This window comes from Topomyia yanbarensis, chromosome 3 (genome assembly GCF_030247195.1).
Source record: "Topomyia yanbarensis strain Yona2022 chromosome 3, ASM3024719v1, whole genome shotgun sequence".
Lineage (NCBI taxonomy): Eukaryota > Metazoa > Arthropoda > Insecta > Diptera > Culicidae > Topomyia > Topomyia yanbarensis.
In genome coordinates, this window is record NC_080672.1 from 415,257,753 (window position 1) to 415,283,291 (window position 25,539).

At 41.3% G+C, this 25,539-nt stretch overlaps 1 protein-coding gene across 3 annotated transcripts in view; it reads right to left on the minus strand.

Annotated features, from left to right (window-relative positions):
• Positions 1–273: 273 nt before the first annotated feature.
• The window catches only part of LOC131693376 (titin), a 140,329-nt gene continuing 115,063 nt past the window's right edge, over positions 274–25,539 (minus strand). Inside the window, exons 14-20 of one of the 3 annotated variants that reach the window (XM_058981141.1) lie at positions 15,405–22,570; positions 15,023–15,347; positions 14,529–14,603; positions 13,823–13,927; positions 12,625–13,667; positions 823–871; positions 274–639 (exon numbers count right to left, since the gene is read on the minus strand). In XM_058981141.1, the coding sequence (XP_058837124.1) occupies positions 587–639; positions 823–871; positions 12,625–13,667; positions 13,823–13,927; positions 14,529–14,603; positions 15,023–15,347; positions 15,405–22,570 (8,816 nt within the window). In that variant the 3' untranslated portion in view covers positions 274–586. Of the gene's footprint in view, positions 640–822; positions 872–12,624; positions 13,668–13,822; positions 13,928–14,033; positions 14,242–14,528; positions 14,604–15,022; positions 15,348–15,404; positions 22,571–25,539 lie in introns of those variants that run through there. The other 2 variants (XR_009306230.1, XR_009306231.1) reach the window with 2 other exon arrangements.

Consider the following 25,539-nt stretch of genomic DNA (forward strand, 5'->3'; position numbering starts at 1 on the left):
CTGCTTATACGAAACAGTGTCGGAAGGTAGAAATTTTATGGGATGCAATACAAAGAGGAGAGTTCCAACGAATTTACAGACAGTAAAAGTGCAGCCGCATAGACAGGCACTCGGATGCATGGAGATTGGATACTTACCATAACTTTTTTTTCTCTGATTGGTGTTGGTTTGCAGAAATTGCCACAAGCGTCAAACGTTCAGCTCAAGCGTTTTCCAACAGCTAAAAAAGCGACTAAAACACTAAAAATAATAAGCAGTTTTTGCATTTAATACTAGCGATTTTATTCAGTTTAGATATTCAGTCTACGCATTCATATAACTATAGAAAAAACTTAAACTAGTCGATCGGTGCATGAACATATTTTATAGCGTTTGTAATTTTAAGCAAATAAGCGCCAAAAACAACTCGAATCAAATCTCATTCAGTGGTTCGTCAGTTTAAGGTTCAAAAAATATATTCACAAAATACAACACGGTAACGAAGCGAATATTTAGTAGTAGTAGAAGTAGTAGTAGTAGTAGTAGCAGTAGTTATTGCAGAGAAAGGATTCTATAGCAGGAAAGATCATACAAACGCACGGGATAGTTATGATTTCAAACCTTTAATCTCCAGCTCCTTCTTGGTCACCACGGTGGTTTCTGCAGGTTTTTGTTTCAAGCGAACAAACAAGCAGGACAGACGTGCGAGATACGATTATGTTTGGCATTCAATAGACACGTGCAGTTCGTAGAGAGAGAAAAAGGAAGAGAATTTGCATTAGATGATGTCTCTTTTCGTTACGGATCGATGGATATATGTAGTTCCATCAGGACGATAATTACCGCTTGTGTGCACCTCGCTCGATGATATAAGTCGGGTTTCCTCAAATTTCTAGAATAGCATAGGAATGCAAGCGAATTTAACGGGTAAATAGAAAGAAAATTCAGAAATTAGCCAAGTGGGTAGCAAAGAGCGATCGTGTGTATAAGTAGCCAGTTTTTAAAATCTAATTAATTCTCAAAACAATGGTTCTAAAAAGTTTCATAATTGTAGCTAATTCGGCTAATTTATACACACGATCACAAATTAGTTAAGATTTCAGGGTGAAAGTTTGCAGAAGGTTTAGCTTGCACCAGTGACTCTCAAGCTGGTGCCAATTTTATAACCATTTGTGAGTTCGACTGGAATATGGTCCAATCTGCAAACTCTTGACACGCAGACTAGTGGAGACAAAAACAGTAAAACTAGCAACCATATATTTTTTCATCAAACCGTCACCTTCGTTTGATTGCACCTTTTGACAGTTTGTTTCGTTGCTAGTCCGTGTGCAAAAAGTTTGCAGTCCAAAGTAATATCCTTACATAGGCGTTTGAAATGGTACAAGTCTATTCGATCAAAAAAACCTGACGAATATTAAATTAACCCTTCGTCTACAATATAACACAGTGCCTCTGTTGGATTTAATTAGAACCTATTTACGGCAGTGTTTTCACTGCTATGTTTTAATTACTAAACACAAGTGCACGACTGCCATGAACCTGCTAGGAAGCATGTCGTCGCTGGCACACTTGAAACAAAAACATGTCAGCATGAGTGTAATGTTATCTTTGTGTTACGATTGAAGGAAAGGGACCCTGTAGTTGAACAGACGTAAACAGATTAAGACCAATTCAGCATATCGTACTTTACTTCAAGGTTTCCAAAATGGGACATTTTGTAATGGAAATAGAAAAGATAAGAAAACAATTGAAAGCTAGAAATTTGAATTGCGTTTATCTTAATAACATCTGAATAATGAATAGTATACTGTCAGAATCAACAAAAGAATTTTGACCTCATTAGGTACATTGCGTTGTTTGAGCATGGAGAGTTTCTTGGCCAAGAAGGAGGTATACTGGAGTAGGGTAGATTTACCGTACATTTATCACTCGAACTCCCTCGCCCAAGCCAACAAAGTTCGTACTTCATGGTGCGTTTAGAACTATTTTGGACATGGCTATATGGGAAAAAATCGCTTCATAAATTCATGAAACGAGGATCACGATTTCGTGAACTGAATGATTTACGACAACCGTGACCATGTTCCTAGAATTATGAACAAAAAACCTCGTATGCAGGACTCTTTGTGTTTCCAAAAACCTCGTTCGCTTTGAATATATACTTGGCGGTACATTCCAATGTTTGGCTGGGTTACTGCTTGAGATTTGTAGCTCTATAGTGTATTTTTGGTGCTCAGCGTCACATCAAATGAATAACGATGTTTGAGGTCCTAATAGTTTTCTTATATCAGCTGCTCGTACCTATTATTGGTCGCTAACAGCTGGATATAACTAAATATAAGATATTTCTTGAAAAAGTGGATGAAACAAAAAAGTTCTCACGAATAATATCCTAAATTTTATGAAATAGTTCACACAAGATAGATCGCGAACTAAGAATAGTTCACGAATCCATGGTTTTGCGACCCAATTCACTAATACACGAAACATATTTGATGATTTTGTGAGTCATTTCACAAGCACGAATGGTAAGTCGTGACTCTTTTACTAGGAATCAAGAACCAATTCACTAATAAATGAATAATATTTTATGATTTTGTGAACTAGCATGAATGGTTAGTTGTAACTTTTAAATTAAAAATCATGAACCATTTCACGAATACATGAACAGCATTTTATGATTTTGTGAACTTTTTCACGGGCACGCATAGTCAGTCGTAACTATTATACTGGCAATCATGAACCAGTTCATCTATTCATGAATAATATCCAGACTGTTTTGATTTTGTGAACTAATTTACAACTACGAAAACCAGTTGCAATAAATCATGAACTAGGTCATCTATAGTCGGACTCTAAATAATGTTCCTATCTCTAGAACAATTTTCGCATCATCTATTATAATTGCTATTTTAATAGATGCCAATCTTCATTGATAGATGGGCGAACGTTACTAGTTAAGAACTCTATCGTTGAAGTACAACACTTTTTGATGCATTAAATGCGGATAAAATACGGGAACAGTTAATAATTATCAATTTTGATTTTTTTTTTGTTCACACTGACGTCAAATTTTTTGGGTTTCTCACTTCTCCGAACGATGCGAATACGACCCAATTATGTTGAAATTCAGTTGAAGGTGTAATGTTCAAATTCTCTAATTTTGGTGAAATTTCTTTGTATAGTATGGTAAATTTGGCGAGAATTCTTTCTCTAAATTTGCATAACCAGAAAATTTTCCCAAACAAACGTGAAAAAAATTCAACTCACACCTCGCAAGAATTCCCTCGAAACTATCCCTTCGCAAACTGAGAAACGATGGTTTCGGGAGGGCCTGACATTTACCGCTAGAGATAAATTTAATATCGCTAACAAAACAATAATTCGAAATTGGTCATATTTTTTGGTCTCGCAAGCAATCTGCAGTTGCAGCAAGCGAAGTCAGATTTATGTCGCAACCGGGACTATGAACAAGGGCAGGGAACTTACTACACAAAGTTCATTCAAAAACGTCGAGTACCTCTTTTAGACAAGACTATGGTTCTTCGGTGTATTTTGGTCTGATTTGACATCGTGCCGTTATGCGTAATCAGTTTCTAGAGTTGTATGTACTTATCAAGCTAAATTTTGTGCCCAAAGACTGCAATACGCCAAACTGCCCGAAGCTTTAGTAAATCGAAAGACACATACCAAGCCGAAATTTCGGCTGGTTCTAGTTTGTATATCGATTGCTGTTAAACAACCGATCGTAATTAGGATCGGTTGTGTCACTGTAGCCGGATTATTTGCTAGAACCAGCCAGCATTCTGGCTCATTTTTCGGCTAAACTTACTGGGGATGATCAGTTCATGGCACTTCATTCACCAACGCTTTCAATGAGTCGTAGTTCATTTTCAACCTTCTTGATTTGATCCTATCAAATGAAAACATACCGTTTTCAATTGACCGAGTGGACACCAGTTAAATGAGATTCGGGTAAACAGCCGAACTCGTCCAAAGTCCAAGGTAATAGGTAACAGAAATTGACGATTAAAGTCATTTTGAAATCCAAGATGACGGCAATTTGGGTATTACTTGAAAAGTGATGAGCAGGAGGTGACGGGAATTGATGATTGAAGCAATTTTGAAATCTAACCATCGTCAATATGGATGCCATTTGAAAGGGGCTGGCCAGCAGATGACCGAAATTGATGATTGAGGCCGTTTTGAAATCCAAGATTATCATCAGCCATCAATTTGAATATGATTTGAAAGGTGGTGGTCAGGAGATGACGGCAACTGATGATTGAAACCATTTTGAAATCTAAGATAGCGTTTCCGCATATAGCAGCTTTCGAAGGCTTTATGATACAATGGGGTTGTTTTTAAAAGGAAAAGAAATGACGAAAATCTATGTTGGAAGCCATTTTAAAAGTCAAGATGAGGATTTCCACTTATCATCCTTGAACGTATAGTTCTCGGGAAATAATTCGATGTAGCAACTTTGATTATGTTAAAATCAGTGCATATGTGCAGTGCAGTACATTCGGAACATTCGCTTAATTCAACAATTATACAAAGTATGAAGATGTTTATTATAGGTATAACTCGCACTGAATAAAAGCTTAGGTAAATGTTGCGGAGTCATATGCAAATCAGAACATACTCATTCTCGAGAAATAATGGCAAACTACGATATTTACAGACATATTTCTACCAAAAACTTTCTCCTCAGATCCTTTTCAAATGATAATGTGGGTTTCTACAGTATGGCAAGCAAAAGTTGTAACTTTCAATTTTCAAATAACAAATTTCTTGATCTACATATTACCCGATTCTAAATTACACCCATTTCAATGAGCGTTCTGATGATTTAAAGGAACCGCAAATCGCCAATATAGACTTCAATTGCTGACTAACACCTTATAAAGGATATGAATCTTGAATCAAGTGATTTGTGGTTATCAAATCTTTTATATCAAAACGGCCGAACTCATCACTTTCCGTCATCTATTCATAACACCTAGTTTGATACAGCCCCGATTTTTAACCTGATTAAATTATCCTAATGATCTCTACCAAATTTGATGTTCGTAAAGTATCAAAATTCTCAATTATTTAAAATTGTTGTGAATATTACTGTTACATGGACCCCAAGGACTGTTTGTGGTTTTATATGGATCATCCATAAACTGCCAGAAATTTCACATAAGGAGTTTTATTGAGGATTTTTGTCAAGATTTTGGTTTTACAGATACCGGAAGGCATAATATTTGATTTCAGAATAGACTTTATTAACGATTTCCGTTATCTACTAACCAACACCGTTCAATTGATACCTGTATTGATGATTTTTGAAGTCCATTGGTAGCCGGAAGCCGTTCTCTTGGATTTCAAAATGGAGTAATCTGTTTCCGTCATCTTCTGACAACTTCCTTCCAAACGGCATCTATATTGACGGTTTTCAGTGTTTTGTGGTGAACAGAAGCTCCCATTTTGGATTCAAAAATGGCTTCAATCACTAATTTTCATTATCTACTGATTCCTTTTCAAATGACAACCTTAACAATGGTTATCATTGTTTTGAAGTAAGCTGAAGCCACCATCTTGGTTGTCAGTGTCGCATTGACCATGAATTTTAATCACCTACCGACTACCACCTTTCAAATAAAAAATCACACTGAAAATGGTTTTCACTGTTTTGTGGTAATTGGAAGCCACCTTCTTTTCAAAATGGGCATGCAAAACAAAATCCAAAAGAGGATCAATTTTTTGATTGAACCAAATGTTTTGTGTAAAAGTGCACAATTCCTTACATCAAGTTGGAATTTTTGCTTTTCGGAATCTCCTCATCAGTAACTAGCACCAGACTTTGAGCCAGTTAAACGATAAATCTAAACTTGCACCAAAATTGGCCCTAGTTGGACGCTAAATCCAAAACGACATAGTCCAATAGTAATTCCAATTATTATACCAATAATGTGGTTGGAGCATTAACTTCTTTCCATGATACAGATTTTGGAATAGTTAGAATGGTTAACTAGTTGGTACGGATGAATATATGAGAACTGTCAAGTTGTTCCCGGGCTGACTGCACCGAACGAATGAGTGATAAATGAAGCAACCGAAATATGACCTTGAACGCAGTAGATCATAAATTAACATTTGTTCCACTTTCAAGTTCACCCGAGGATGTCGATATTTCGAAGCTCCGGTTATTATTACAACACAATCGGATTGAACTTAAAAGAATCACATTAAACAATGCCATTGAACGTTGCACAACAGTCTGTGTGGTGGATTTCTGAAATAAAATTTTAATGAAACAAATTGTCTTATGCCGTTTATGTTTGGGACGAAACTGAGTCTGGTCCTAACCTCAACTGTTGTCAAAATTTATTAACTAACAGCGGTTGGGGTTGTATTGTAACCTGTCTCAGTTCCAGGTTAAGGTTGTTAGTCCCGACCATTTTTGGCAAGTATTGGTACTGGGGTACCCAACTCCTCAGTACCGGTAATACCGGTAAAATACCGATATCAGATTTTTTTTCAAAATAGTGAGAAATGCTCTAGAGTAGCGGGTCTCAACCTTTCTCGTATCACGGACCCCTCAGAAATCACCCTGGATTGTTGCTGACCACCATGGCACAACATCGATTTTGTGTGCAATCAATATATTGTTCTCAGTATGTTAGGAAACAAGACTTGAAATTTCAGTGTACACTCGGAAGAAATATTTTTCTTTGCGGACCCTCAGCAACGACTTAACGGCCTCCTGGGTCCTCGGACCCCAGGTTGAGAATTACTGCTCTAGAGTGAAAAAAAACTGATAAAATGCTGAAGTTATTAGTCTCAATTAATCAACGTGATTTGTCTAAACTTTATTTGACTAATAAAGTTTTTTTATTGAGAACCTAGAAGCGAGCCCAGGTTAACAAACATTTTTAATGGAAGTGATTTGGGTTCTCGCAAAACAACGGAGGTGTGAGGGAACCTGAATGATATTTCAGGTTAGAACCAAACCACGCACAACCTAGGTTCAAAACTGGCTTCAAACTAACGGCTAATAATGCCTAGTATCAGAGTAAAATACGTTAATAAAATTAGCAGCAACGACATTGTTAGGAAAATCTCTTTATCAGAGCGGTCGTGTTTTACTAGCTAGATAGTAAGTAGTAGTAGATTATATCATGAATTTTACTTCTATGATTAAGTTTATTCCACCCACTGAGATAGTTCGGAGATGTACTTTCGAGTGACAGATTTAACAAAAAATATTATAATATAGGGTGATGAGCCTATTTTCGCCATACTAAGCAAGGTGCCGCACTAATTCGGTAATTTCTTGCCTTACAATCAATGGAATGCGTAAAAATTGACATCAACCGCTTTGCTTCGTTGTTAAGAACCAATATAATAACACAAATGCGTTGAAAACAGTAAAATTCTTGTGTTTGAGCACAATGAAAACCCGAACCGAGTGCCCCTATTGTTGCGCTACCATTTGACTCAATACGTTGAACAAAGATGGCAGATACTGCTCTAACCAACGGCTTCAAACGGGTAGGGTGATAATAGAAACATGGCGCAAATAGGCTCATCACCCTACATAATCTATTATATTGTTTCTGATTTTTTCAGGTGCATACTCGAAGAAGAAAACAAACTGACTCTGATTTCGTAGGAACTCCCCAATATCCGTCAACAAGGCAACCTCAACATTTGATCAGGTAAATTAATTTTGGTGTTAATATCACGATAACGTGCATGTAAATTACAAAAATAGTGACTACGATACTGAAATCATGAACTTAAATCACACTACTCGTGACAAAAAATCACGGTAGCGTGAATAGAAATTAAGAAAATCTCGAATAAGACCCTGTCATCATGAACATAAACCACATTACACGTGATAAAGAAATATCAAAATCGTGACTATGATTCTGAAATCATGAACATAAAACACGCTATTCTGACAGAAAAATCCGACAGTAACCCCATTGACGTGACGAGAAATTACGAAAATCGCGAATAAGTTTATAAAATCATGAACATCGTTTAGATGTCGGTTGTGTAATTATAAAGCAGAATAATAAGAAAAACTAAATGTGTCAAGGAAACAACCACAGTAACTCAACCAAACATTCAAATGTAACGCCAGATATATGTTCGGGCGAACTAGTTATTTAGAAACACAAATAGTTCCATGAATACGTAGTTTATTATTTATAATTTCAGAAACTTGATCACGGTTTTCGTAAATCGTTCAGTTCATGAAATCGTGATCTTTTTTCATGAATTTACGAACGGATTTTTTCCGTGTGCTTTTCATTAGCCAGAAAGTCTAGTTGAAAATCTTGGACAAATCACAAGGGATTTGGCTTTAAGATTCTCTTCAGTGGAAGAGATCGTGAAAGCCAACAAACATCCTCGTTAGTAAAACTAACGAGATAACATCCTGCGAGCTGATTACGCGTGAGTATCGCATTTATATTCCATCCCGCGAAGTTGAAATTGATGGCTTTATCACCGAATTAAGTCTCACTGTAGAGGATGTACTGAAGTATGGTGTTGGTTGTTTCAAGGACATGCTGCTCAGGGGAGAAAACGCACACACTCGAGGGGTAGGAAACGGTTGACCATTCAGCATACTCATTTAGAGTAACTGTTGTCGGTTTCGCATTGCCTAGACATAGCCTTATTAAAAAAAAATTCGTCTCCCTGTTCGCTTTTCGTCCTTCGATTGACGGTCTCAATTTTAAACAGCTCAGCCACACAGCCACCTGCTGTTCCAATGCGGCACGGTGCAGCAAATGTAGGGGAGGAACTCATTTGGAAATGTGCATTATGTGGAGAAAATCCGGGTGAGGTGGCTCTCAGTATGTCCCATATATAAATGGCGCGAGATAAAATTAAACTATTCTTGAAGGAGAAATCCAGGCGCTCCTATGTAGAAATGCTAAGGAAATCACTCCTGAATCAATCGTCCCAGAAAAAAAAAATCGCCTTTATAGAGTTTAGAGAACGACAAAAATATTGCAACATAATTTCGGGTCAAACAGTCTAGCTATTGGGGACGCTTCGTCGATGGTTTGTCAATAACTCTTTGGAACACGGCCAGAAGAAGGTGAGGGCGAAGAAATCTCGAATCATTTGATTTTTAATTTTGCCAAGAAAGCTTGTCCAGAGACTGCTTCGGCGCAAAAAAAAATCATTCGTGATGTTCCCATAAGTGACGACTCTATAGATTCACCATTGACAATGCTGGAATTTTCAATTGCGCTCCACCTTTGCAACAAAAATGCTCCAAGTTCAGACTCAATTATATTCAACTTGGTGAAGAATCCATCTGATCTTGCAAAAAGATGCTTGTTGAATTTATTCATCAGGGTTTTTGAGCAGTATATTGCCCAGAATGGCTGGAGACAAGGGACAATTGTCTCCATTTAAAAAAAAAACAGTCCCCGAACCAAACTCGTATCGTCCGATTGAAATGTTATCTTGCATCAGAAAGTGATTGGAAAGAATTATCCTACGATGTCTCTCCAAGTAGGAATTGCACAATATTGGCTATAATTTTTGCACTAATGTTGCATGAAAACTCCATTATAGCATTTACGATGCAATCAAGCTCTACATTAGCATTTTAAATGCACATAAAAACAGTCGGAATGTTGTATTATCGTCAGCTCTATGTACGCTGATATAACGCATGCCTGCTTCAAGGATTTTTAAAGTATGTTATTTTTACTTGCGCTTTTAGTGTTATTACAGAGCAAATATAAAGCTGATATTATGCTAATGTAATGCTGTGGATTTATTAGTTTTGCATTCTCTATTGAGAATTATATCCGGCATACTTCATTTCATTCGAACATATGTAACATAGCCTAGGCCGGTAAAGTAGCGCACATGTCGTGAATGACGAGGAAAGATACCTGTGTACTAACTAACGATAATTTCCATGAAAGATTATAATTATAATTAATTGTATCGATTTTGTTGGCTATTTTCGGCAAATTTGAGAAAACTAGCAGAAAGGGAGAAGAATGATCGCATGGTCGTTCTAGGCGAGGATTTGTGAAGAATTTTTTGCCGGCGTCGGCGGTAAAACATGATGATGAGTTATGTTCTACCATAGACCATGCGGTAGACTTGGGTGAAACGCCCAACTCCTACTCTGCAGAAGGCAAAAAATTCTTCACATTTCCTTTCGATCATGCCCATATGAGCCTGCCTAGTTCTAGTTTTCCGTTCTAAGTTTATAACTGATTCGCTCTAGAATACCTATCCGTCTTTCAATTTCATTGCTTTCGTTTCTCTTAGTCTCAAATTTGCCGAAAATAGCCAACAAAATCGATACAGTAGAACCTTGCGGCAATTAAAACATAGTAACATAATTATAATTAATCATATCGTATGAGCGCCAAATACAGTTAAGGTTTAACTTTTAACTACAATGCATTATAAGGGAGTCCGCTACAGGTTTAAACTGTATTTAATTTTTCCTCTTTTTCGTTCCTTATACTGAAAAGGAATCATAAGAAAGCGTTGCAAAATATTGCGGAACATGGCAGCCAATTGAAGCTTTCTAATAGCATGAGTAGTGCCGATATCAGGTTTTCAAATTTGACATTTATGCTTTGCACAGTGGTTTTTTCACGCGAAAGCGTTTAAGCGTACAGCTATGATATCTTCTAGGATGCTTCATGATGATTCAAAACTTTCATTTTGCTGATATAGTTATTGTGATTAATCCCTCTTGAAATGAGATATTTGATACAATTTATTCAAAGTATGAAAAACAAAATGCGGTCTTCAGAAATTTTATTGAACTTGCTATTGCGAACATCTTTATCGAAGATCAACAATCTCTATTTACAGTACTCTCGAAGTTATTGACCGTTGTTTGTGAATGACCCCTTAAAAACTTTTTTTCGACATAACTTTTTAAGTATCGTAGATAAAGCTTCAGCATGTTCCAGAAAGCTGTTCGTCTGATCAAGATACATATCTTTCCAGAAAAGATCATTTGTCTATCTCCTGCAATTCAGAAGTTATTGGATATTTTTAATAAAAATAGCAAAAGTAATAACTTTTGAGTGGGCAGCCAACTCTATCATAATTTTGGCAAAAAAAACACTGTGTATTGGTGCTATATAATAGCATTGGAAATGCAGAAAAAGGGGTGTAAATCACTGCTCATTAATAGCACAATATGTGACCTTTTCTGACCTTAGCATTATATCAAAATATAAGGCTTAACGGCCCTTTATATTGCTCTATATGCAGATTTAACGCAGATATTAGGCTACGTTATAATGCTTATTGGTTACTGGTTACGAGATCCCAAAAAGATTCGTAAATAAATACCAACATAAATGGTTCTACTTTGACGTGTCACAACTCGATCATTGGGTTCGTTATTGTCAATGTTTTAATCCCTCTCATGCTCGCAGAACCTGCCGCAGTCTACATAACGTACTGGCAGTGATTCACTATAGCTTTCTAATCATTGATATATTACCCCCGAGCCATTATTTCATCCTCACGAATGGTCTCAGAATAATTGAAATTAAGCATTCAAAAGGTTGTTAATCACGCTCCGTTTTTTTGGGGGAAGATACTGGAATATTTCAATGTTCCGTTCAATGAATGTTTTCAAAAATAGACTAAGAAGGACTTAGATTTTAAGATTCCATTTTTGTAATATTTGTAATTGCAATACTGTGGACTATGTGATTATGTTTAATTGTAGTGTAAAATCATTGTAATCAACTGTGAAAAACTTGAAAAGATGATGGGTTTTTACGCCCATTTGAGGATTGCTTCTGAAGTATATCCTGAAATGGGCTTTTCCCATTCTAGAAACATTTCATGTAGACCAACACAGGTCAGATGAAAAATAAGAATAAAAAAAAAAATAAAATACCTGATGAACGTAATAGAACATCTTCTTTATTTCAGTGGGGATTTCCGTTCAGTACTGCATACCAGTTAATGAGATAGGGTTATTAAGCTAAAATTGGTGGACTTGATGCTGAAATTGAAAATTGAATTGAAATACTCATTGTCAGCTGTTCAGGAAATTAAGATAACTGCATAAGCTGCGCCCAACACCTCCAAATTGACAGCCAGCACCATCAGTGAGGAAGCAAAGGTGAGAGACAACGGGTTCTTCGCACTCGTGACCCGAAAGTGCAAGAAGCAAGGTACTTATAATGGAAAAGCGAAATTTGTACTTTGAAAAGTCGAGTCCTGATTAAATAAACAAAAAAATGTTTTCAATTCATCGTATTGTGGATTCCCGCTCAGTGCTCCATACTGGGTAATAAAAGAGAAGGTTATTTAGCTAAACATTGTAGACTAGATAGTGCAATTCATGAAAGACTCACTGCCAGTTGTTCCGGCAATAAAAAGAACTGCGTAAGCTGCGTACAACATCTCCAAATTGACAGACAGCACCATCGGTAGAGAAGCAATAGTTTGCATACTTGTTAAAAGTTACCCGAAATTTAGCAAACAAATAATTAATTTGATCATTTCAAACACCTAAGCACTGATACCATATCCCGTCGAAGTTTCCCTAACCCAGGGTTTCCCATTCCAACACAAACGCACACAGTTTGAGACCCACTGGCATCCCGCAACCCTGGTTCAAACCTCATCCGCCTGCTCCAGCTTCCACTCGTGCATGAAGAAATCCTCCGGCGAGAAGTGGGTGATGATTTCCTCCACGCTGGCATGGTTCAGCTCGATCATTCGCATAAATGCTCGGAAACCGGCGGTGGCCGCCAGCTGCGCCTCGTCCATATCCGTCTCGGTTAGGATTTCCGTTACGATACCGGCGTAGCCTTCCCGTTCCAGCAGCAGCACCAAGGCCGACTGCGATTCCGGTGTTCTCAGTGCCGGGAAGTGATCCGACTGGTAGAAGCTGTTGATTTCGCTGACCGACACACCGTGCTTCACCATGTAGGCAATAGTGGCTAGCTCCCGAAGCGGTGTTTCACCCGGTCCGAAGTCGGCCGCCTTCAGGTTGGTTAGGATTTCGTTCACCTGTACCGAGTGCTTTACGCTTTCGACGTCCGAAACGTCTAGCTTCTCGGTGATAACCATTCGTTCGAACTCTTTCACCGTTTCGGTCGTGATCACCTCTTCGATAACGGTTTCCCTGTGCTCTTTGAACTTGACGGTGGCTGTGTCTTTGGCAATCTTAACATCTTGCGTTAACTCTGAGGTGGAGCTCGTTGTCAACGTAGACGACGATTCTTGCGAGAACCTTACCTTTTCCCGTACAGAACTCTCCATTTCTTGCTTCACAATATCCTCGATCTGTTGAGTTTCTTTGGTCTTTCGCTTCTGCTCGCGCAAGCTCTTGCGCTCTGCCTTCTTCCGTATAGATTCTTCGGACTCTTCGACCACGACCTCAACCTTCTTCTCCACCTTACTCCACGATGATTTACGCTTAGCTTCCAGAATTGCATCCAGCTCAGCACGTTCCTCGTCGGTCAATGTCTGTGAGGTTGATTCGACCAGCTTGGCAACCGATTCGCAGTTACCGGCTTCGCTCATTGCACGACACTTGTAGAAGCCGAAATCCTCCACCTCAACCGGGTAGATTGTCAACGTGGAGATGTGCTCTTCCGTTCTGACCTTGACACGATCATTGGCTATCACAATCTTCCCATTACGGTACCATAGAATATCTAGAAGAAGAGTTCAGCTCGGTTTTACTATCTACGTACGGATGGTTTCACGATTGTTCGAATGTCTGGTGGAATGTTGTTTTGGAGGTGACGGACTTTGATGTAGTTTGTAGAGTGTGTTCAAAAAGGGGGAATGATCAAAACGGCTTATCTACCTGGCTTGGGGTTTCCTGCAAAGTGACACTCGAAGTATCCCTTCTCGCCGAGCATTGCTCGGGAGTCCTTAAGCTCAGCGGAGAACGACGGCGTAGCGTAAGCAGCTGAAAGTTTCAGAGTAGTTTGATAGATTCTGTGGTTAGATTCGATAGTTTTCTAGGGGAGGGTGAAAGATAGGTACAACATCGGGGAGCGAATGAGCGATCTTACCTTCTGGTGTTTGCTCTCGAAGCTTGCCGCTTTGTTCGGCTGAGTTAGGAACGAAACTTTTTACGACGTAGTATGAATCACGGGCAAACGGTACACACTCACACACACGGGATATAGGTTAGTAGGCGTTACCTTTCCAGGTTGCTTGCGTGCCAACTGCAGCGTGCTTCCAGCTTCAGGAATTCGACTAGTTCTTCTTCGCTGTTTTCTAGAAGAGGAGGAATCGTGTTTCGGTGAAGTTAGTACAAAACAAACGAACACACACACTCAAAAGGGACACCGTTAGATGCGTGCGCTCACATGCTGTATGTGGCAGCTACACACAGACATAGATAGAAAGTGACATTGAGTCTACACACAAAGACTACAGTTAACAGATAGATGGCTTCAGGGATAAATATAGGATGAAGGGAAAGATTTCATTGATGGATAAAAATCTTTGGTTGAAAAATTTATCATGAATTGGAGTAGAACGTTGTGAATGTGTCAAATTACCTTGCAGGGCCTCCTTCATTTCTTCCATGTATTGCACCCATTCCGGTTTCCTGTAGGCCTTGGTTCCAACGATCTCTGTATTAGTGAAATAAGAGAACAACGATTAGAAGTTGAACCGTTTACTGATCGCATCGAATGTCTTGTGTGTGGCAGTTCTGTTTTATCCAGTACCAAGTATTTTGAGAGTATTATGCTAGAGATAGTATTCAGTTTGATTTTGCGAAGGTGAGTGTTGGAGTGGTGTTATGAGTTCTAAAGTATTTTCTCATTTATTTACAGGGATATTTGGGAGCAACGGGATAAAAACACAAAACGGGATCTTAGCTGCAAACCGCAAACAATTTTTTCATTATTAAAAATTGACAGTGTTGCCAAAAAACCTGCAAAAAGAAAAATAGTACTACCGAAGCGAAAAGTATAATATTAGTGAAGCGTATCTACGATAAATATAAGAAGACAAAGCAGATCTGTTCTCCGAAAATGCATTCTTATACCTTCCACTACCAACTCGGTAGTAGTTACGGCAACTCCCAGCGCATTGTGAGCCTCGAACGAAATCGTCCCGGAATCGTCCGGATAGATATCGTTGATGATCAGAATCGAGGTGCCGTCGTCGAAGTTTTCGATCTGGAACTCTTCGGACGGGATGATTTCTTCGTTTGCTTTAAGCCAGCGTATCTGAGCCTTCGGCTGTGAGAGAACCTTCACTTCCAGCTTGGTAAGTTCCCGCTCTTGGGACATCACCACGCGTGGTAGTTCCTTCACAATTTGCGGTGCGAACTCCACCGGTTCGGCGTATTCCTCTAATGTTGAGATAGACTGCAAAGGAAGAATTGTTGAATTCAAACCACAACCGTATCGGTCATGCCGTCTTACCTTGTCGGTCAACAAATCCTCCTCGGAGCTACGGAATTGTTCCGAATCGGGAACGTACTCGAACGGTTCGACGTTCACTGTAGTCTTGCAAACCGCCTCGCCTAGCTTGTTGCTTGCTATGCACGTGTACTCACCTGTGTCCTCTGGGAATACCTCAGAGATTGTTAGCACACACCGACCGGTAGTGTCCTGCTGAATCTGTTTATCCTTCGTTTCGATGATCTGCTGTTCGTCGTGGTACCATTGGACTTTCGGGAGTGGCGCTGCTTGAACTTGGCATGCCAGCACAAGCTTCTCTCCGTCCATAACACGCGTCGGTTTTATCGTTTCGATAAAACGTGGTGATATGTATTCGGTAACTTCCTCGGTTTCGATAGTATCCAGCACCTGTACGGTAGCTGTCGACGTTACTGAACCTGCCACATTCTCTGCCCGGCACGTATACGCACCAACATCTTTACTATTGAACACTTCAATAATCAAGATGGATTTGTTTTCATCGGTTACAATGCGCGTCTGGTTGCTTGACTTGATGGCAGCGCCCTCTCGGAACCACTGGAACGTAGACGTCGGATACGAGTCGACTACGGCCTCCAGAATGCACACTTCAGCTTCTGCCACTAGCTTTGGAGTGAGTGGTGCAACGAAGCGAGGTGGTTTCGCCTCATCCATATCAGTAGAATCGGAGATGGCCACCGACGCCGAAGATTTAGCTTCGCCTACTTCGTTGCTTACTATGATCTCGTACTTTCCTGTTCGCTTCTTGGTGATGTTCCTAATCACGATGCGACTATAGTATTCCTCGGTCACAATCGTGATTTCCTCTTCTTCCACAACTTCCTTGCTATTCCTGAACCATTTAACTGTCGGTTTGGGAACACCTGTAAACCTGCACTCGAAGACCAAAGTTGATCCGGTTTTCACGATTTGAGCTTCCAGCGGCTCAACTATCTTCGGAGCGATCATCTCAACCTTTGGTTTCCTAACCATGATCGACTGTATGAACAAGTTTGCCTTTCCAACCGCTTTGCCAAACTTATTCTCTGCCTCGACAGTGTAGACCACGGGTACATTTTGCTTCGGATTCCTAACAGTTAACCGAACATATCCAGTCTCCTCTTCGTAGATGGTTTCAATCTCTTCGATTTCCACGATCTCCTGTTCATCTCTGAACCATCTAACCTTTGGCTTCGGAACACCACTTACTTGGCAGGTAATGGTTGCGGTAGTCTTCTTCTCATCTACCGATATTTTCAGCGGGGTAACAAACATCGGAGCTTCACCGACTTCCGGTTTCTCTTGAACGACGATATTCGCTTTACTGGTGGCTATTCCGGCTACGTTCTTCGCTTCGCAGGCATACACGCCTACATGATACGGCATTACGGTAGCAATTTCCAAAGAAGCCACGTCCTCAACTATGTTCATCACATACTCGGGATTGGCGAACAGGACGGTATCGTTGAAGTACCACAGCACATCGGGGAATGGTATTCCTTCGACCTTACACTGCAGCACAACCGGTTGATTCGGTTCGCAGATTTGCGGTTGTAGTTTTTCAATGAAACGGGGTGGTTTCACGTTCGCTTTCTTAATCCTAATTCGCTCCTCTTGTATCTTCGTCTCAGCAATAGTTTGCTGAGTGCTTTCGATAATTCGCTGCTCTTCACGGACGCTCTCTTCCGCTACTTTGTCCGTAATTTCCTGTACACGTTTCTGCGTGATGATCTCCAGCTCTGGCAATGGTTGACTGTCATCCACGAATCGCCGTCGCTTTTCCTTCTTCACAATATTGGACTGTATCTTAACTTCCATCTCTTTGCGGAACTCCGCATGTTCTTCGACGACCTCTTCCGAACGCACCGGTTCGATCGGTAGTGGCTTCACTTCCGGAATCTCCATCGGTTTCAGCTTAATACTGGTCTGTGAAACTTCCTGTAATATTTGTTCCTCTTCCTCCTCTTCCTGTTCGTCATCTTCCTGAACCTGCTCCGGTTCTATTTCATAGGTACTCAGTTCCTCCTTGAACACGACATGTTTGTTGGCTCGAGACTTTCTCTTCTTAGGTTTCTCAAGCGGAAATTCTTCCGGAATTAACTCCAGAACTTCCTCCGGAACGACTTCCGCGATCGTCTCCGCAACACGTGGAAGCTCTTCATCTTCTTCAAACAGCTCTGCCTCCTCCATGGTTGCAACATTCTCCGTTGCAAAGTTCTCCTGTGGTTTCTTGGGCTTTTTCACGCGGCGTTTAACTTTCGTCGTAACAGTTTCCTCCGTTTCAACTTTAACTTCGGTTATGGTTTTGTCTTCCACCGGTTGTAGCTCGATTATTTTCGGTACGTCTTCTACGACAGCCTCCTGCTGTGGAACCGGTTTGAGCAGAATCTCTTCTTTAGGAGCCTCTTCAACCTTCTGTGGTCTGGGTATAGGTTTGAGTTTGATTTCTTCCACCACCGGTTCAGGTTCCTTGGGCTTTGATTCCTTTTTACCTCGACGCCACGGAGTTGGTGCGGGAATCTCTTCCGGTTCGGTTGGTTTCATTGCTATAGGTTTGATTTCTACCGTTTTTGGTGGTTTTACTTCTTCCTCGGGTGTTGGTTTGGGGATTGGTTTTAAAGTTACTTCCTCTACTGGAACCTCTTCCAGTGGACGACGCTTGCCCTTCGGCCACTCCTTAGGCTCTTCCACAGGTTCAACAGGTTTTTCCTTTTTACCACGACGCCACGCAGTAGGTTGTTCGACTATCTCTGCGGGTTTAGGAAGCTCTTCAAGTACAGAAGTTTTCACCTCGGGCACCTCAACATCTTCAGGAGTTTCCCACTTTTGAACCGGTTTCAGCGTGACTTCCTCCGGAACCTTTGGTTCTTCTGGCTTCTTCGGCTTGGGGGTCGGCTTCAGCACGACTTCCTCCTTAGGTGCTTCTTCTAGCGGACGACGCTTGCCTCTCGGCCACTCCTTCGGCTCTTCCACAGGCTCAACCGGTTTTTCTTTTTTACCGCGACGCCACGCAGTAGGTTGCTCTACTATCTCCGCTGGTTTAGGAAGCTCTTCAACGACAGGAGTTTTCGATTCGGGTACCTCAACATCTTCCGGCGTCTCCCATTTATGAACCGATTTCAGCGTCACTTCCTCCGGAACCTGTGGCTCTTCTGGCTTCTTCGGTTTTGGAATCGGCTTCAGCACCACCTCCTCTTTGGGTGCTTCTTCAAGTGGACGACGCTTGCCTCTCGGCCACTCCTTAGGTTCTTCCACAGGCTCAACCGGTTTTTCCTTTTTACCGCGACGCCACGCAGTAGGTTGTTCAACTATCTCTGCGGGTTTAGGAAGCTCTTCAAGTACAGAAGTTTTCACCTCGGGCACCTCAACATCCTCAGGAGTTTCCCACTTCTGAACCGGTTTCAGCGTCACTTCTTCCGGAACCTGTGGCTCTTCTGGTTTCTTCGGTTTAGGAATTGGCTTCAGCACCACCTCCTCTTTAGGTGCTTCTTCAAGCGGACGACGCTTTCCTTTAGGCCACTCCTTAACTTCTTCCACAGGCTGCACCGGTTTTTCTTTTTTGCCTCGCTGCCATAGTTTTGCTTCAGGTTGCTCCTCCGGCTCAGTTGGTTTCACCTCCAACGGCTTCAACTGCACTTCCGGCGATGGCTTCGGTTCTTCAGCTTTTGTCGGTTTGGGAATCGGTTTCAGTGTAACTTCTTCCCTGGGGGCTTCCTCAAGCGGACGGCGTTTACCCTTTGGCCATTCCTTCGGTTCTTCGATCGTTTCGGTGGGTTTTTCCTTTTTGCCGCGACGCCAAGCGGTTGGTTCCTCTACTTTTTCCACCGGTTTCGGAAGTTCTTCAACGATCGCTGTTTGTTGAGCGGGAGCGACCAGCTCTTGAGGTTCCTCCCACTTTGGAATGGGTTTCAGCGTCACTTGTTCCGGTGGTTGTGGTTCCTCAGGTTTTTTCGGTTTGGGGATTGGTTTCAAAACCACTTCTTCTTTGGGAGCTTCCTCTTGTGGGCGTCGTTTACCCGTTGGCCATGTTTTTTCTTCGGGAACATCTTCCACAGGTTTTTCCTTCTTGCCTCGACGCCACGGAGTAGGCTCTGGTTTTTCGTCTACCAAAACTGGAACTGGTGCTGGTTTTATCTCCAGCTCGACCGCAGGTTTCGGTTCGTCTTCTTTTTGCGGCTTCGGAATCGGTTTCAATATAACTTCTTCCTTGGGTTCCTCGGGTAGTGGACGGCGTTTACCGGTTGGCCATTTCTTTTCGGTTGGTTCTTCCGGTACGGGTTTTGGTTTCTTTGTTTTACGCCAGTGTGGTTGTTCTGCTTCCGGCACCTCAGGGATGAGTTCTTCTTCGACTATTTTTTCAACTTCTTCAAGTTGTACCGGTTCAGGTTCCGGAATTTCGGGGAAGCTCGGTTTTTCTAGTGGTTCCACATCTGGTTTGCTAACTCGTTTCTTAGGTTTTGATATTTTCACTTCTTTCACATCGGAGATTTCAACTTCCTGGGGTTCTGATTCCATTAGTTCCGGTACTTTCGGGACTGGTTTGAGTGTAACTTCTTCTAAAGCTTCTTTCGAGAGTTCCTTCTTTTGTTTGGGAGTTGGTTTCAGCTTAATTTGTTCTACTGCCTCCGGTTCTGGGGGTTTTGGGATCTCTCGCTTTGGACCTGGTTTTTTACCACGTCTCCATGGTGGTAGATGTGATTCGTCATCTACTGGTGGTTTGATTTCCACTTCCTCTGGTGCGGGTTCTTTCGGTTGTTCTGGAATAGGAACCGGTTTGATGGTAGCTTCCTCTGTTGGTTTCGGTTCTTCCTGTTGCTCCTTTTTGGGGATTGGTTTTAGGTGAACTTCTTCCTTAGGTTCCTCTGGAAGTGGTCTTCTCTTACCCGTAGGCCATTTCTTTTCCTCGGGTTCTTCCACCACTGGCTTCGGTTTCTTGGTTCTTCTCCAGGTAGGTTGTTTCTCTTCAGCGACTTCTTCCGCTGGTGTCTCTTCCTCTGTCGGAGCCGGTTGCTGAGGTTCTTCTATTTCCGGTTGTGGTTCAACGTAATCTACTTTTTGAACTTCCAAAAGTTGTCGTTCCTCGGCAGGGCTCAATTCGAAAGGCTTTTCTTTCAGCTTGATTCCTTTCAACTCCTCCGATTCTGATTCTATTTCCTGTGCCTGCGCTTTCTTCGGTACTGGCTTAAGAGATACCTCCTCCAGTGATTCTTTAGGAATATCCTTCTTCTGCCGAGGAGTAGGTTTCAGCATAACCTTTTCCACAGCCGCTGGTTCTGGTTCTTGTGGAATAACCCGTTTCGGTGTAGCTTTCTTTCCACGGCGCCACGGAGGTAGATGAGACTCATCATCTTCGACTGGCTTCTCAGATGGAACTTCCTCCTTCGGAAGTTCGACTGGTGCCTCGGGAATTGGTTTGATTTTAATTTCCGTATCTCGATCATCCACAGGAATGGTTTCCGGGATGGGTTTGGCTTTAATTTTCATCTGCTTCTCTGGTTGAGGTTCCTGTTCTATCTGCGGTTTAGGAATTGGTTTAAGAACAACCTCTTCGGTTGGTTCCGTTGGCAATGGACGCCTTTTACCTGTGGGCCATTGCTTTTCTTCGGGAGCTTCTTCGACTGGTTTCTCCCTGTGACCTCGCCGCCATGAAGGTTGTTCAGGCTCTGGGGCTTTGACCTCTGGTTGCGCTACCGGTAGAGCGGGAGCTTCGATTGGCTTTGGTTTCGGTTCTTCGGGAGCCTCTTCAAATTCTACTTTTTCCACCTGCTCTAACTCTTCACGTGGGCTGAGTTCTTTAAGTTTCTTGGGTTTAACCAATTTTATTTCCGCAACTTCCGATTCTTCCGGAGTTATTTCCTGAACAACCGGTTTCTTAGGAACGGGTTTTAAGCTAACTTCTTCGACGGTTTCTTTGGGAATCTCTTTTTTCGTTTTGGGCGTAGGTTTCAGCGATATTTGCTCTACCTTTTCCGGCTCCGGAGGTTTCGGTATTTCCCGTTTCGGTCCTGGTTTCCTGTTGCGCATCCATGGTGGTAACTGTGGTTCCTCAGGTTTCTGTTCTTCCGGTGCCTGTTCAGCGGGCTGTTGAGGCTTTTTAGGTCCCCGTTTCCAGGGAACCGGTTGTTCTTGAATCGGTTGAATCTCTTCTTGCTCTTCGACTTGTTGTACGGTTAGCTGTGACGAATCTTCTGTTTCCACAACTGTTTGTTTTTGGGACGTTTTTGGACCCCGTTTCCATGGTACTGCCTTTTCTTCAGTCTTCTGTATCTCTTCTTGCTGCTCTTCGGTTTGATCAACCTTCAACGTGGTTGAGTCTTCGGTTTCGACGAATGGTGTTTTCTTGCCTCGACGCCAAGCGACACCTTCCTGCTGATCAACTTCCAGCTCCAATTTTTGTTTGGCGCTTTCAATGACTTCATCTGTTTGGTCTAGTTTCAACAGTGTAGTTTCATCGGTTTCAACGTACTGTTGCTTAGTTTTATCCTTCTTTCCACGTGTCCAGGGAACAGCTTTCTTAGTTTCCTTGCGAATCAGTTCATCCACCTGTTTAGTCATCTCCAGGATGGAGATATCTTCAACGTGTCGTAGTTTCTCGATCGTATCATCCTCGTTGATAATTGACTCGACCATTTCTTCCATTTTCTGCTCGGTGATTTCAGCCGATTGCAGTTCTTTCTTCAGCGATCGTAACTCAACCGTTTCCAGTTGTTCCTTCTGGATTTTGGTTTTCTGAATTTGAGTCGGTTTCAGCTGCACCGTTTCCAGCTGCTCTTTTTCGATCTTCTTCACAGGTTTGGCGGTCTTTTTCAGTTTAACGACCTGTTCGGTCCAAGGTTTAATCTCTTCCCGTTTGTCCACCGAGAGCGATCGATCCCGGGATGTGCGAAGATCCTGGGAAGTTCGTCGATCCTGCGAAACACGACGCCATGGTGCAACCGAGGTTCGCGAGCTGCTGCGAGATCTTCTCCAGGGTAGGCTTTCGTCTCCTTGGGGGACGAATTCGGTGTCGTACTCTTCCTGGCTACTGCTCTCGTATTGGCCATTCTGGTAGAATTGGTTCGTTTGCTGGGATTGCGTTAGCTGTTGCTGGGTTTGGAACTGCTGGGTTACGTCCTGCTGAACCAGTGTTCCATCGGTCGCGTATACCTGCTTCAGTTGCTTGCGACGTCCTAGAAGATGGGCGTAATTCATAGAACGAAAAGATAAGGTCAATCTTTATTACTAGCTTTTTTTTAGAGATTTTGGTGCGAAGAAGGGAATAAAAATAAACTACTGGTGTGATTTTCAATTTCCTCTTTTGAAAATGGTTAGTAAAGGCATTCAAGATACGCGCAGCGTCATGCAGGTGGCAGAAAAGCGGGAAAATTTTGCACCCGAATCGACTCAAAAATGTACGTGCGGCATTGCACGTCACTTTCTGATTCGCGAAACTAGAATTTATAGAATGTGCTATGCCTAATGAGAACAGCATGTCTTTTTGGCGTTACACTTTGCGCGAACTCTGGACCTTTAGGAAAGTGAGGCGAAGAGGACGAGGAACATGAACGTTTCTCTATCGTTCACACCTGTATGCTCGGTGCAAAACAATCCGAGTGGATGTGTAATCAATTGAGGCGTGTATTTAGTTTTTCGATTTTCATTACCCTAGACCGGGATGAGGCAGGTAGTGTGTAATGGAAAATCTATTTCTGTAACAAAATGCCCTGCGGGGAGCGCTTCCCTGGTGTCGGCCGAGCACCTGAGTGTATATGATGGTCACCGCATGGCCGTGGGATATGCAAAGCGTGACTCAATTGTTGAAGGCGAATATAAGGAAGCCGTGTTTTGCCTGGCGAGTTGGAGCGCGGCCAAATGGAATACCTTTATGACGGGACGAGCTAGCGTTGCTTCGAGTAATTTGTTGCGGTACAAAATGGGATCTATTATAATTGTTGTCTAGTTTCTACACTTCGCTTGTTAGATATAATTAATGCCACCGAATGAGTTCTAGGTGAATCATTTATCGTGCAAAATTTCTTGGAAACCTTGTCTATCAAAATGCCCGTTAATATACAAATGCAATACATTACGTCAGGACATCGATATACCGTTCTAGAAATCAACCAAATCACATCAAAATATACACATTACAACGGGAATCTTGTTTTCCCATTTTTTTTGTCAAAATATCGTATCGACATCGATTTATTCTTCCTAATTAGAACTACAAATTTCTATTACAGTAACGAGTTCGAAGATCCAAATTTTACTGTCACTTCCTGGCAGTTCATCCAAAGAATAGTGTTCCCCGGACTTGTTTATAATGGATTTTACACTTGCGTGATGTATTCCAAAGTGGTTCGACAACTTTATTATAATTACACCCTTTTCACTTGTCAATGTGTCCAAAACCGTAATTTCCACTTCATTTTCAATGAGCGATGTTCTGAAATCGAAAAATTAAAACCGTACTAAAAGGTAAACAAACCAACAATGACAATCAAGCGCACGGCATGCTGCGATGATCACAGTGCAACCATCACATATACGCGCGTACGACGCAAATGAATGTGGATAGCTTATTTCCAATATAGTCCTAACAAAATTTTAAAAGAATATCGCAACTCTATTTTCTGTCTCTTATTTAGAGTTTATTGATTGGTTCACTCTGGCTAAACTGTTCTGAAAACTTTAAATAGTACGGCTCATAATTAATCATCCTGGACTGAGGCATCGCACTGTTTCAAATTTGAAATAGAATGGCGTGGAATCGAAACCGAATTTAAGATTACCGCGATGATTTGTTCCAAAATATAGGTCGAGTTCTCGAACTTCAATAAAAAAATATGTATTGCTTTGTGAGATTTGTTCAATCGAAGTGTCAGATTAGATGGATGTCGTAGAATTGATTTAGTCTATCGATACTATTGACGGGGCATGAGAAAATGGAACACAATTCGTCTAATTTCATTTAGAAACTAATTCATCGAAAAACCAAAGTAATTTATGTTCTCTAAATTAATCAAATTTTGTGTATTCTATCTCTGGAAATTGGAATGCTTCGACATTTTGTCATGCAATCTAGAGAAACTTTCGGTTGTGCGTCACAGTAAAAAAATGTTTTGATAGTTTGTTGCCTGCACCAGCGTTTCGATCCGTGGATTTGGTCTTCTTCAGAGTCTACATTTTTCTATTGAAAAGACAATGATAGAATTGCATATGTATAAACATAAAGGAACACGAAGATTCAATCGATAAGAATCAACAAAGTCACAGAATTCTTGGAGTAGTCCTGAGAAGTCAGTTTTCAGAGGATAAAAATCAAGTGTCATCGCTATGGGGCATAAAAGTTCGTCGACAAATAATGTAGTTCGGATGGTATTGTATCGACATATTGTAGAGTACGATCTACACTTACACTGTTTTTACTCATCGTGTTCGTTATCTACCAACTTCATTGATCGGGCTCCTAAACCCTGCATCGCTCGCTGTGTCGAACAACAGAAACAGGTCATCATCAAACGTTTTAGAAACAACTAATTCTCAAACATCTGCCACCACATGTTGCTATAATTAAAACTGAACCTGGCAAATATCATCGACCCGTCAGAAGCACCTATATACAAGCCTTCACCATTTATCAGTGGATCAGTTCAGTTACCCTATCAATCAGAAAAATAATACACAAGAATCTTTTCAAATACGAAAATGATACAAGCAACAAATAGATTGGCAGATCTTTGTTACTGAGACCCAACGATTCTCGTTCTGAGATGTGAAAAACAAAATCTTTTAGAAAAGACCATGTATCAATTGTGACCACTGTTATGTAGGTATGACGACCAATCAACTGTTGATTCACAGGTAGGGTCATCAATCGGAGATAAGAGGCCCAAGTTTATTGTGAAAATTTTTACGTATAGGGTCCATAGTCCGTACGTATAGAGTCCTTAGTTTATAGTCCACTTTCAAGAGTTCTGAGCCCTGAATCTAGAGTCCAGAATGGAGAGTTTGGATCAGATCCAGAGTCCAGGGACCGAAGTCCAAAGTGACGAACACTCAGCTCAGTATGAAGAGTTCAGAGCTCATTACTAAGGGTTCAAAAGCCAGAGTCGAGTGCACCGAGTTAAATATCTAAATTCCTGTGTTCCAAGTTCGT